At 48.6% G+C, this 12,380-nt stretch overlaps 1 protein-coding gene across 1 annotated transcript; it reads left to right on the top strand.

Annotated features, from left to right (window-relative positions):
- Positions 1-328: 328 nt before the first annotated feature.
- HOXB2 (homeobox B2) lies at positions 329-4,826 on the top strand. Its single transcript, XM_005533523.3, has 2 exons — positions 329-940; positions 3,217-4,826. The coding sequence occupies exons 1-2, from the start codon at positions 586-588 to the stop codon at positions 3,720-3,722; spliced, it is 861 nt and encodes a 286-aa protein (XP_005533580.1). The 5' UTR covers positions 329-585; the 3' UTR covers positions 3,723-4,826.
- Positions 4,827-12,380: the final 7,554 nt, after the last annotated feature.

Raw genomic sequence — 12,380 nt, forward strand, 5'->3', positions numbered from 1 at the left:
AGGAAGGAAGGAAGGAAGGAAGGAAGGAAGGAAGGAAGGAAGGAAGGAAGGAAGGAAGGAAGGAAGGAAGGAAGGAAGGAAGGAAGGAAGGAAGGAAGGAAGGAAGGAAGGAAGGAAGGAAGGAAGGAAGGAAGGAAGGAAGGAAGGAAGGAAGGAAGGAAGGAAGGAAGGAAGGAAGGAAGGAAGGAAGGAAGGAAGGAAGGAAGGAAGGAAGGAAATGTTAATTCTGGGGTGCTGCTGGGCGGTGTTGGATTTCTGGGGTTTCCTCTCTCTCTCCGGGCTGTATTTTTAATTATTTGAGATCAATTAAAGGAAATAATGCTTTCTGGATGCCACCAGGCCCCGCCTGCCATTGGCCAGGGCCTCCCACGTGACGAAGAATTGGCTGCAATCCTCGAGTTTAGCAGAGCCAGGTCCCCCCTCCGCCCGGATTTATCGGCAATATAACAATTATAAACAGCCCGAGGACCTTCATCATCCTCGCCATCACAAACCGGGGCCTTCACATTCCTCTCCCTCTCCCCCTCCTCCTCCTCCTCCCTCTCCCCCGCCTCCCTCCCGCTTTTTAAAGGCCCTGGAAAAGCCATGAATTTTGAATTTGAGAGGGAGATCGGGTTTATAAATAGCCAGCCCTCGCTCGCCGAGTGCCTGACGTCTCTCCCCGCTGTCCTGGAGACATTTCAAACTTCATCAATCAAGGACTCGACGTTAATTCCTCCTCCTTTTGAGCAAAGCGTCCTCCAGAGCCTGAATCCTTGCTCGGAGAGACCGAGGAGCCAAAAACGAGCATCCCATGGCCTTCCCCAGCCTCAGCCCCCGGCTCGGCCCGGCCCCTCGGCAGCCGAATTCCCTTGGATGAAGGAGAAGAAATCCAGGAAAACCTCTCAGGCTCCGTCCTCTTCCTCCCCGCCTTCATCATCCTCGCTGCCGGTGCCCGCAGGTTCGTATCGGGGAGGGGAGCGGGGAAAAAAATGAAATAAATCATAAATTCTCCTCTCCTCGCCCCAAAATCCACCCCAGCCCATCCCCCCCTAAAGGATCCCCCGAGGGGGGGAAATTCAGGGAGCGATCCCTGGATCCGGGGGGGTTTGGATGCTCCTCCCTCCCGCTCATCCCTCGGGGGTGAAAAGAACAAATTGAGGCAACTTCTGCCAAAACTGGGAGCCGGAAGAGCCCCGGGGGGTTCGGGTGGGGTTTGTGAGACTCCGGGGGTTTTGGTTTGTTCTGTCAGAGCTGCGTTTTGTTATGGGGAAAGGGGAAAAAAAGGGGGAAAAGGGGAAAAAAAAAGGGGGAAAAAAGGGGGGTGAAAAGGGGGCAAAAATGGGAAAAAAAAGGGGGGGAAAAAGAAAAAGAAAGGGGGGAATAAAAAGGGAAAAAAGGGGGGAGAAAAAGGGGGAGAAAGGGGAAAAAGGAAAAAAAAAAAAAGGAAAAGCAAAGACAACAAAATGCCAAGAAAACGAGGAGGGGGAAGGAAGATGGGTGGGGAAGGCGGGGGTTGCTGTCAGCGGGGTGGGGAGGTGAAAGAGCGAGGGCTGGTCCTACAAAATGAAATTATTCCAGCCCCAAACGCCCCCCGAGCCCCCCAGGAAAAGGAGCAGCGGCTCCGCCAGGCGCTGCTGGGCCAGGGAGCCGCTTTCCCTCGGGATAAAGCGCTGGAAGAACAATTCCAGGATTTCCATGGCTCGGCTCAGGTAAAATCGGGCAGGATCAGGGCGGAGCTGATTGGCCGGGGAAAGCTGGAATAATGAAATCAAAGTACCGGGAAAGGGTAAAAAATAAACCAAAAATAAAAATAATTTAAAAAAAAAAAAAAGGGGGAAGAAAGAATGGTTTGAAATTCCATTTATCCTCCAGAGTGGCAGAGAGGGAAGGGCTCTAAAGGGAGAGGCCGGGGAGCAAAATCCCTTCTCCTCCCGATTCCAAATCGTCCTCCAGAGGGGGAAGAGTTGAATTGAGGAACGGAATTCTTTGGAAGAGAGAAGAGGGAAAGGAAAGGAAAGGAAAGGAAAGGAAAGGAAAGGAAAGGAAAGGAAAGGAAAGGAAAGGAAAGGAAAGGAAAGGAAAGGAAAGGAAAGGAAAGGAAAGGAAAGGAAAGGAAAGGAAAGGAAAGGAAAGGAAAGGAAAGGAAAGGAAAGGAAAGGAAAGGAAAAGGAAAGGAAAGGAAAGGAAAGGAAAGGAAAGGAAAGGAAAGGAAAGGAAAGGAAAGGAAAGGAAAGGAAAGGAAAGGAAAGGAAAGGAAAGGAAAAGGAAAGGAAAGGAAAGGAAAGGAAAGGAAAGGAAAGGAAAGGAAAGGAAAGGAAAGGAAAGGAAAGGAAAGGAAAGGAAAGGAAAGGAAAGGAAAGGAAAGGAAAGGAAAGGAAAGGAAAGGAAAGGAAAGGAAAGGAAAGGAAAGGAAAGGAAAGGAAAGGAAAGGAAAGGAAAGGAAAGGAAAGGAAAGGAAAGGAAAGGAAAGGAAAGGAAAGGAAAGGAAAGGAAAGGAAAGGAAAGGAAAGGAAAGGAAAGGAAAGGAAAGGAAAGGAAAGGAAAGGAAAGGAAAGGAAAGGAAAGGAAAGGAAAGGAAAGGAAAGGAAAGGAAAGGAAAGGAAAGGAAAGGAAAGGAAAGGAAAGGAAAGGAAAGGAAAGGAAAGGAAAGGAAAGGAAAGGAAAGGAAAGGAAAGGAAAGGAAAGGAAAGGAAAGGAAAGGAAAGGAAAGGAAAGGAAAGGAAAGGAAAGGAAAGGAAAGGAAAGGAAAAGGAAAGGAAAGGAAAGGAAAGGAAAGGAAAGGAAAGGAAAGGAAAGGAAAGGAAAGGAAAGGAAAGGAAAGGAAAGGAAAGGAAAGGAAAGGAAAGGAAAGGAAAGGAAAGGAAAGGAAAGGAAAGGAAAGGAAAGGAAAGGAAAGGAAAGGAAAGGAAAGGAAAGGAAAGGAAAGGAAAGGAAAGGAAAGGAAAGGAAAGGAAAGGAAAGGAAAGGAAAGGAAAGGAAAGGAAAGGAAAGGAGAGGAGAAAGAAAGGGAAGGAAAGAAGATGGTTTGAAATTCCCTTTATCTTCAGAGATAGCAGAGAGGGAAGGGCTCTAAAGGGAGAGGCCGGGGATCAAAACCCCTTCCCCCCACGAGGCAAAAGCGATTCCAAATCCTCCTCCAGCGTGGGAAGAGTTGAATTAAACAATTCAGAACTCCTCCAGCCTCTCGCTTTGTCCCCTCCGCTGACCATTCCCACCCCCGGCCGTGTGTTCCAGAGGGGCTGGCGGACAGCAGCGGCTCCAGGAGGCTCCGCACCGCCTACACCAACACCCAGCTGCTGGAGCTGGAGAAGGAATTCCACTTCAACAAATACCTGTGCCGGCCGCGGCGCGTGGAGATCGCGGCGCTGCTGCAGCTCAGCGAGCGCCAGGTCAAGGTGTGGTTCCAGAACCGGAGGATGAAGCACAAGAGGCAAAGGCAGCGGAGAGAGGAGCCGGGTTTGGCCGGCCTGGATGAAGGCAGCGAGCCCGAGGGCAGCCCCGCTCCGCCGGAGCCCCGGGGGAACGCGGGGCCGAGCTCCGAGCAGCCCGGCCCGGCGGCGGGGGAGGCTCCGGACTCGCCGGTGCTGCCGGAGCTGGGGCTGCTGCCGTGCCTGGAGCTTTCCCAAGGCTTTTCCCCGGCTCTTCCCGCTGCCCTGGAGAGCCCGCTGAGGTTCTCCGAGGAGGAGCTGGAATTCTTCAGCAGCGCGCTTTGGAGCATCGACCTGCAGAGATTCGATTAGCGGGGGAGACCGGCTGGAGGGCACCCCAAAATCGGCCCGAAAACCGGGGGGGACACCCAAAATCTGCCCTGAAAGAAGGGAAATTCCCCGAAATTTGGTCTAAAAGAGGGGGGGACACCCAAAATCTGCCCTAAAAGAAGGGAAATTCCCCTAAAATTGGCTTAAAAGAGGAGGAACCCTCCAAAATCTGCCCTGAAAGAAGGGAAGACCCTCGAAATCTGGTCTAAAAGAGGGGGGAACACCCCAAAACTGCCCTAAAAGAAGGGAAATCCCTCGAAATCTGGCCTGAAAGAGGGGGAACTCTCCAAAATCCGGTCCAAAAGAGGGGGAACCCTCAAAACCTACCCTGAAAGAGAGCAGAACACCCCAAATCTGCCCCGAAAGAAGGGAAAGCCCCTGAAATCCGACCTAAAAAGGGGGGGAACCTCCCAAAATCTGGTCTAAAAGAAGAGGAAATGCCCAAAATTTGGCCTGAAAGAGGGGGGAACCCTCAAAATCTGCCCTGCGAGAAGGAAAACCCTCAAAATCGGCCCTAAAATAGGAGAAAAAGCCCCAAAATCTGCCATAAAAGAAGGGGAAACCCCACAAAATCTGCTCTGAAAGAAGGGAACCCTCCAAAATCTGCCCTAAAAGAAGGACCCCCACCCCAAAATCTGCTCTAAAATAAGGGGAAACCCCCCAAAATCAACCTCAAGCCATTTCTCATCCTCCTCCCTCTTCCTCTTCGGAGCTCCGTGAGACCCAAACCTCCCGATATTTATCCCAGAAGGTGAAAGAGAGGCCCGAGTTTGGCTAAAATGCAGCAATTTCACGATAGTTTTATTTATAATTTATTTATTTCCTCCCCCCTCCCCCTTTTATTTATTTCCAAGGTTGTTCTCAGGCACGGCGGAGATGTCAACCCTCGAGAGAAAAATTAAAAATATGAAAAAAGAAATTTTTTCTAAATCCTCCCCAGCCACTTTCTCAGGAATCAGAAGGAGACTTTTAGATTTCGTAATAAAATTAAAATTAAAAAAAAAAAAATTAAAAAAAAATAAAATCAGGGGAATTTTCCTCCCTCTTTTTACGTTTTAGATGTAGATTATTTATTCAAATCCTTTCACAGCAAAGGGCAAATTATTTATTGTATATTATTTTCATAGAGTAAATAAACGTCTTTATAAAACCGACAAGCTCGTGTTTGCTCCGGAATTCATTCCAAAACCCCGCTTTTATTTTTTCTTTTTTGTTTTCCTCCATAAATCATTCGCTTTTTTTCCTGCTTTGTAATGAGGTTTAATCATCTCCTCGTGCACCCTGAGACAAAAGGAATTCAGAGCAACAATTCCAGAGGCTCCGGGAAATGTTTCCTTCGTTCTGTTCTGCTTTGATTTTTCTCGAGTTTTTTTTTTTTTTGTTGTTGTTGTTTTTTAATTTATATATTTATTGTATTAAATGAAAACGGCGACTTTTTTTTTTTTTTAAAAAAAATATTTATTTCCCTTTAATTTTTGCATTAAAAGGAGGGGAAAAATCCTTTCTTTTAAGGGGGAAAAAAATTTAAATAAACCCCCCCCAGAAAAAAGGGGATAAAGGGATGGAAAAGCAACACAAAGGCAGCGCGGAGCCCACGCGAATTCCCGGCCTCCCACATCCCGCTCTTCATCCCCATCCTCCTCCTCCTCCTCTTTTTTTTCCTCTCGCAGCTCCCGGGGTTCGAAACTTCCCGAGATGCGGAAAAAACGAGGGGAAAAAAAATGAGGATTTTGAGGGAAATCTCCAAAAAAATCCACGCGGGGAGGGCCCAAATAAAAAAGGAGGAGGAGGAGGAGGAGGAAGAGCTGGGCCTGAGAGGGCCCAAATAAAGAATAAATTTCTTTATTCCTCCTCTCTTTTCCAACCCCACAAACCCCGAAACCCCCGGGAGCCGCCATCTCCTCCCAGGATTTCTGCCGATCCCTTGGGAATTCGAACCCCAAAATTCCTCCCGGGGGGTTCGGGGGAGGTTTCTGCTCCAGGAGGGGGCTCGGTCACCCCCAGATCAATCACCCGGATCAATCAGCGGCTGCCGGCCCCGATCAATCACCCCGATCAACCAGAGGATTTGGGGATTTTGGGAGGTTTGTGCCAAAGGAGGGGGTTGGAAATGTGGGGCGAGGGGGACCCTAAAAATTCCCGGAGCAGCCCAGACCCTTCCCCAACCCCTTTTTTTTTTTTTAGGGTGAAGCAAAACCCAGTTCGGCTTCTCCTTTTGGGGTGTCCCCCGCGCCCCACCACGGATTTTTGGGCTGAATTTGGTGTTTTCAGTGCCTGGGTGAGCTCATCCCTCCCTCCGGAGTTGGGGAAAAGTTCTGATTTTTTAATTTGGGGTTCAGAGCCCGGCTGGGTTGGCGCTGCGGGCCGTAAAAAATTTATTAAAAAAAAGGGAATAAAAGTGAAATAAAGAAGGCAAAGCCTGGCCAGATGTTTTGGAAATCGCTGTGGATGATCTCTCTCGGCTCTAACAAAGAGGAGAGGACGGCGGGGAGGGGTGGGGGGGATATTTTACAGCCGCGTTTTTATTCCAAATTATCTTTTTCCCCAATAATCTCGCCAGGCTCTTTTCCCACGGAGCGAGCGATCCCAAACCTCGCTCCGCGGGGGAAAAAAACACAAACCCAGACGAAACGTTGGATCGGGATTAAATATTCACGGCATCGCCTCTGAAACCTCTTCCCGTGGAGAAAAGGCAGCGGTGGCGCTGCTGGAGCCGAGCTCGGATCCGCACGGAGCCATCGGCTCCCCCCTGCCCTCCTCTCACCGCCCCCGAGCCGCCGCTTTTGGGGGGAAAAGGGAGGAAATTCATTATTTTGGAGTTTATTTCGTCTCCCCGGCTGCTGCGAGGCCGCGCTGGCAGTGCCAGACTTTGTCTGTCAAAGCGCCATTTGTTCCTGCTCCTCCTCCTCCTCCTCCTCCTCCTCCTCCTCCTCCTCCTCCTCCTCCTCCTCCTCCTCCTCCTCCTCCTCATCTCCAGCCCCATTCCGGGAGCACCGGGAGCACTGGGAGCACTGGGAGCACTGGGAATGGGGGGCTCGGCCCTGCCCGGGGATGGTTTTGGGGTCTGAGCGTCCTCTCCAGGGACAGCACTGTCTTTATCCAGGTTAAAGATGAGGGGCAATAGCCCCAAACCAGCAAATTTTCACCTTTGAATACCCTTCGGCCTAAAAATGAGGAAAAATATCCCAAAACCAGAAGATTTCTACTCTCACAGGCCTTTTCTCCATGGGAAAGGGGTCCCAAACCCCCCAAAATCCAACCCCTGAGCTCCCATGGATACAAATCCCAAAGGAAAGGGGGAAAAAGGGGTTCAAAACACCCCAAAATCCAACCCCTGAGCCCTCATGGATAGAAATCCCAAAGGAGGGTGGGGAAAAGGGTCCCAAATCCTCCCCAAAATGAAACGCCTGAGCCTTCATGGATACAAATCCCAAATGAGGATGGGAAAGGGGTCCCAATCCCCCCAAAATCCAACCCCTGAGCTCCCATGGACACCAATCCCAAATGAGGATGGAAAAGGGGTTCCAAAAACCCCAAAAATCAAACCCTGAGCCCTCATGGATAGAAATCCCAAAGGAAAGTGGGGAAAAGGGGTCCCAAAACCCCCAAAATCCAACCCCTGAGCTCCCATGGATACAAATCCCAAAGGAAAGGGGGGAAAAGGGGTCCCAAACCCCCCAAAATCCAACCCCTGACCCCCCACGGACACCAATCCCTAGCGAGGGCCCCAAAAGGACTCCCCAAAGCAGAGGAGCCGCCCATGGATCCCCCACCCACAGCGAGCTCCGGGATAACCGGGATCTCTCTGGATTCGATCCCCGCGAGCAGCCGGCCCCTCTGATTTGTCCTAATTAGCAGCACCGGAACGTCGGGAAGAGCGGGAATGTTCAATAAAAACGGGAATTCTCAAGCTCGGCCCTCCTTCACCTTCCTCAGAACGGCAAACCGACGGATATTCCGCGCAAGCCGAGGGGGTTTATCCAGCGGATCGAGGCGTTTTCCGCCCCGGATCGTCGGGAAAAAAGCAATTTTGCCGTTCCTTGGCGGTGATTAAGCCGGGAATATGCAAATGAGCTGCTCCCACACGCGTCCGCGCTGGGGAAATATTGATTTGTGCCGCGGCGGGAGCGGGGATGTGTTTGCTGAGGAGCTCCTGGAAGCCCTGGAGATGTTGGATAAACCTTGGGAATCTTCCCTGGAGGAGAAGGCGGGTGGGAACGGGGCCTGGGAGGTGCCGGAGGTCGCTTTTCCCGGGAATTGCGCTGGTTTTAGGGAATTTCCCTCTGGCCTGGCGTCCATCTCCAGGGTTTTGTCCAGGTTTTCTCCCAAAGGGTGGAGCCGGGAGAGCCAACCTGGAACCTCCTGGGTTTATCCCGGGGAGTTTTCCTGCCCAGGAGTTGGAAATAGAGAGGAAAAATGGGAAAAGCTGCAGTTGGGCCCGGCCGGTCCCGCTGGATCCGGTTCTCCTCCCCAGCGGGATCCCGATCCCCGGAATCCAGCGATCCCAGCAGCTGCTCTCGGCCCTGGGTGGAGACGTTCGTTAATTCATGCGGCTGTTGGAGGGCGGGGCTCTGAGCAAGGCCTGGATTCGGGATCTGGGGGGATCCCAAGGGATTTGGGACCCTCAGTGGGATTCGGGATCTGAGGGGATCCCAGGGGATTCAGGATCTGAGGGGATCCCAGGGGATATGGGACCCTCAATAGGATTTGGGATCTGAGGGGATCCCAGGGGATTTGGGATCTGAGGAGATCCCAGGGGATTTGGGACCCTCAGTGGGATTCAGGATCTGAGGGGATCCCAGGGGATTCAGGATCTGAGGGGATCCCAAGGGATTCAGGATCTGAGGGGATCCCAGGGGATTTGGGACCTTCAGTGGGATTCGGGATCTGGGGCAATCCCGAGGGATTTGGGACCCTCAGTTGGATTTGGGATCTGAGGGAATCTCAACGGATTTGGGATCTGAGGGGATCCCAAGGGATTTGGGACCCTTGATTGGATTTGGGATCTGAGGCGATCCCGAGGAATTCAGAACCCTCGGTTGGATTAGGATCTGAGGGAATCCCGATGGATTTGGGATCTGAGGGGATCCCAAGGGATTTGGGACCCTCGGTTGGGTTCGGGGTCTGAGAGAATCCCAACATGTTTGGGACCTTTTGTTGGATTTGGGATCTGAGGGAATCCTGTGGGATTTGGGACCCTCAGTTGGATTCAGGATCTGAGGGAATCCCAAGGGATTCAGGATCTGGGGGGATCCTGAGGGATTTGGGACCCCCCAGATCCTTTCCCTCCACTCCCGCCCATCCATAAATATGAAAATTAAGCTAATTAACGAGGCCGCTGGCATTCCCAGGGAAGCAGGGCGGGAATTTGATCCCTCGGCGCTGAAGGAGGCGGGGCTGGAAGGAGAAAAACCGGGAAAATCCAGGGATTTCCCCAAATCTTCCTCTCCAAGCGTTCGGGAAAATCAGAGCGGAGCATCCCGGGATGGGCTCCGAGTCCGGGGACAGCGGGACCCTCCTGTCCCCACCCGGCCCCGGCCCCGTTATTCCATTTGATCCCAATTATCTGGGGAATTCCTGGTTTTTCCCTGTTTTATCCGAATTATCTGGGATATTTTCCCTATTTTATCTGAATTATTTGGGATTTTTCCCCTATTTTATCTGAATTATTTGGGATTTTTTCCCTATTTTATCTGAATTATTTGGGATTTTTTTCCTATTTTATCTGAATTATTTGCAATTTTTTTCCTCTTTTATCTGAATTATTTGGGGTTTTCCCGGATTTTTCCTATTTTATCTTAATTATCTGTAGTTTTTTCCTCTTTTATCTGAATGATCTGTGTTTTTCCCCAAAAAATGTCACATTTAACACCAAAAAAGTTTTATTTAACCCCAAAAAAGTGATATTTAACCCCCAAAAATATATTTAACCCCAAAACAGCAATATTTAACCCCCAAAAAGTTCTACTTAACCCAAAGAAAGTTACATTTAACCCCCCAAAATGAAATTTAACCCCAAAACTCTTGCAATCCACTCCACAGTGATATTTAACCCCAAAAAGGGGATCTTTAACCCCAAAACATGATATTTCGCCCCTAAAAAGTTATATTTATCCCCAAACCGGCAATATTTAACCCCAAAAAAGCAGTATTTAACCCCCAAAAAAGTTACATTGAACTCCAAAAAAGTTTCATTTAGCTCAAAAAACTCCCCCAGCACTTCCCAAGCCACGATTTTGGGGCAGAATTTGGGATTTTTGGGGCAGCCGGGGGGGACCGGAGCATCCTGGGAGGGGAACGGGGCCTTTCCCCATCCTGGATTCTCCCGGAGTTTCCCCCCAAAAAAAGATATTTTCCCAAATTCCCGAGTTTAGAGACCCAAAAAAAGCGATTTTTCCCAAATTTGCAGATGATTCCAGCCCTCAGATGAGAATTGGGGACCCAAAAAAAGCGATTTTCCCAAATTCCTGGATAATTCCAGCCCTCAGCTGAACATTTGGGGCCCAAAAAAAGCGATTTTCCCAAATTCCTGAATAATTCCAGCCCTCAATCCCTGCTCAGCTGGGCCTTAGGGACCCAAAAAAAGCGATTTTCCCAAATTCCCGAATTTCAATCCCAGCTGGCTCCATCTCCACCCCTATCGGGCGGCCCCAAAAAATCGGATTTTTCACCTCAGCTCCAATTCGGGCTTCTCTGAGATGAAAATTTTCCCTCCCACAGTTCAGGATCAGGGATTTTTCCTGGATTTTCGGGATTTAAAAACCTCCCAAGGATGGGAAATCATCGTTGGCTCGAGGCAGAAATAAACACCCGACATCTCTTTAAATTATTCTCTTTTTTACCTATAAATCACCATTTTTGAGAGCTGTGCATCCCTCGGTGCCCGAACACAATGAAAAATAGAAATAGAAATAAAAATATTAAAATAAAAATATTAAAATAAAATAAAAAACAAAAAAATAAAAAACATCAAATAGAAAAGAGGAAAAAAGAGAAGAAAAGAGAAGAAAATAAAAGAGAAGAAAAGAAAAGAGAAGAAAAGAGAAGAAAAGAGAAGAAAAGAGAAGAAAAGAGAAGAAAAGAGAAGAAAAGAAAAGAAAAGAGAAGAAAAGAAAAGAAAAGAAAAGAAAAGAAAAGAAAAGAAAAAGAAAAGAAAAGAAAAGAAAAGAAAAGAAAAGAAAAGAAAAGAAAAGAAAAGAAAAGAAAAGAAAAGAAAAGAAAAGAAAAGAAAAGAAAAGAAAAGAAAAGAAAAGAAAAGAAAAGAAAAGAAAAGAAAAGAAAAGAAAAGAAAAATAAAGTAATATAAAGTAAAAATAAAATAAAATAAAATAAAATAAAATAAAATAAAATAAAATAAAATAAAATAAAATAAAATAAAATAAAATAAAATAAAATAAAATATCGAATTAGAAATCGATTTCTCTCGAGCCGCTTTGAATCTTTATGCAAAGAAGGCAGCAGAAAGTTTTGTAGAGCGTTCCTAACCTCAAACATTTCCCCCCGGCATCAGCAAAAAATCCGAATAAATGAACAAACGGAAATTTAAATCTTTTCTTTTTACGGAAAAACAGGAGCTGGAAGCGGCTAAAAATCCAATTTTAGCCTTGAAAGGAGGGGGAAAAACCGAAATTTCTCGCCTCGAACGCGTCGCATCAGCGGAAAGGACGCGGATTCTCCTTTCAGGGTGAACTTTTGGCCTGGGGGGAAAGAGAGGGAGAGGCAGCGGAGCTTTCCTGCTCCTCCCGGGAGCGTGGCCGGGCAGTAAATATCCTGACAAGTAACAAATGACTGTGGGCGTCCGATGGCCGCCTGCTCTTGTCTCCCTCCTCGGAACAAGTAAATAAATGTTGCCTACCTATGTTCCCATTCTCTGCCCTCCTCCTCCTCAGCTGGACCCCTCTCGAGCCGAGATCGGCCCCGAAAGCTGAGCTTAGTGCACCAGAAAGGCTTAAAACGCCCAAAAATGAGGTTTGGTGGGGTGGGTGAAAGCCGAAAAATCGGATTTAGAGGGGAGTGTGAGGTGTGAAGCTCCAAAATCAGGATTTAGTGAGGAGTGAGCCCCTAAAAACCGGATTTAGTGAGGAGTGAGCCCCTAAAAACCGGATTTAGTGAGGAGTGAGCCCCTAAAAAGCGGATTGAGTGAAGTGTGAGCCCCTAAAAATCGGATTTAGGGGGGAGTGTGCAGTGTGAACCTCTAAAAACCGGATTTAGTGAGGAGTGAGCCCCTAAAATCCGGATTTAGTGAAGTGTGAGCCCCTAAAAACCGGATTTAGTGAGGAGTGAGCCCCTAAAAACCGGATTTAGGGGGAAATGTGAGCTGGTGAACCCCTAAAATCAGGATTTATGGGGGAGTGTGAGGTGTGAACCCCTAAAAACCGGATTTAGTGGAGAACGTGAGCTGGTGAACCCCTAAAATCCGGATTTAGGGGGGAGTGTGGATGGAGGGAAGGTCCCAGGTGGGCGCCGGGGCCGCTCTCAGTTCCCATCCCGGATTTTCCAGGCCGGGCACTCTCCAACAAAAGCCGTCCTGTCCTCGCTAACTTTATTTCCCTCATTAAAATATTGATCTAATTACGGTGCTTTTAGCCCGGACACAAAGCCCGTGCGGGCAAAAAAATTAAAGCGAAAATGGAGCTGATT

Source organism: Pseudopodoces humilis, chromosome 29 (assembly GCF_049639895.1).
Source record: "Pseudopodoces humilis isolate 2021_Gansu_Grassland_sample_001 chromosome 29, ASM4963989v1, whole genome shotgun sequence".
Taxonomy (NCBI): Eukaryota; Metazoa; Chordata; class Aves; order Passeriformes; family Paridae; genus Pseudopodoces; species Pseudopodoces humilis.

Excerpts from the sequence above, each read along its gene's own strand:
- HOXB2 (XM_005533523.3), top strand. The coding sequence starts at position 586 with ATGAATTTTGAATTTGAGAGGGAGATCGGGTTTATAAATAGCCAGCCC. Across the intron at positions 941-3,216 it reads CTCGCTGCCGGTGCCCGCAG|AGGGGCTGGCGGACAGCAGC; the intron begins GTTCGTATCGGG and ends CGTGTGTTCCAG.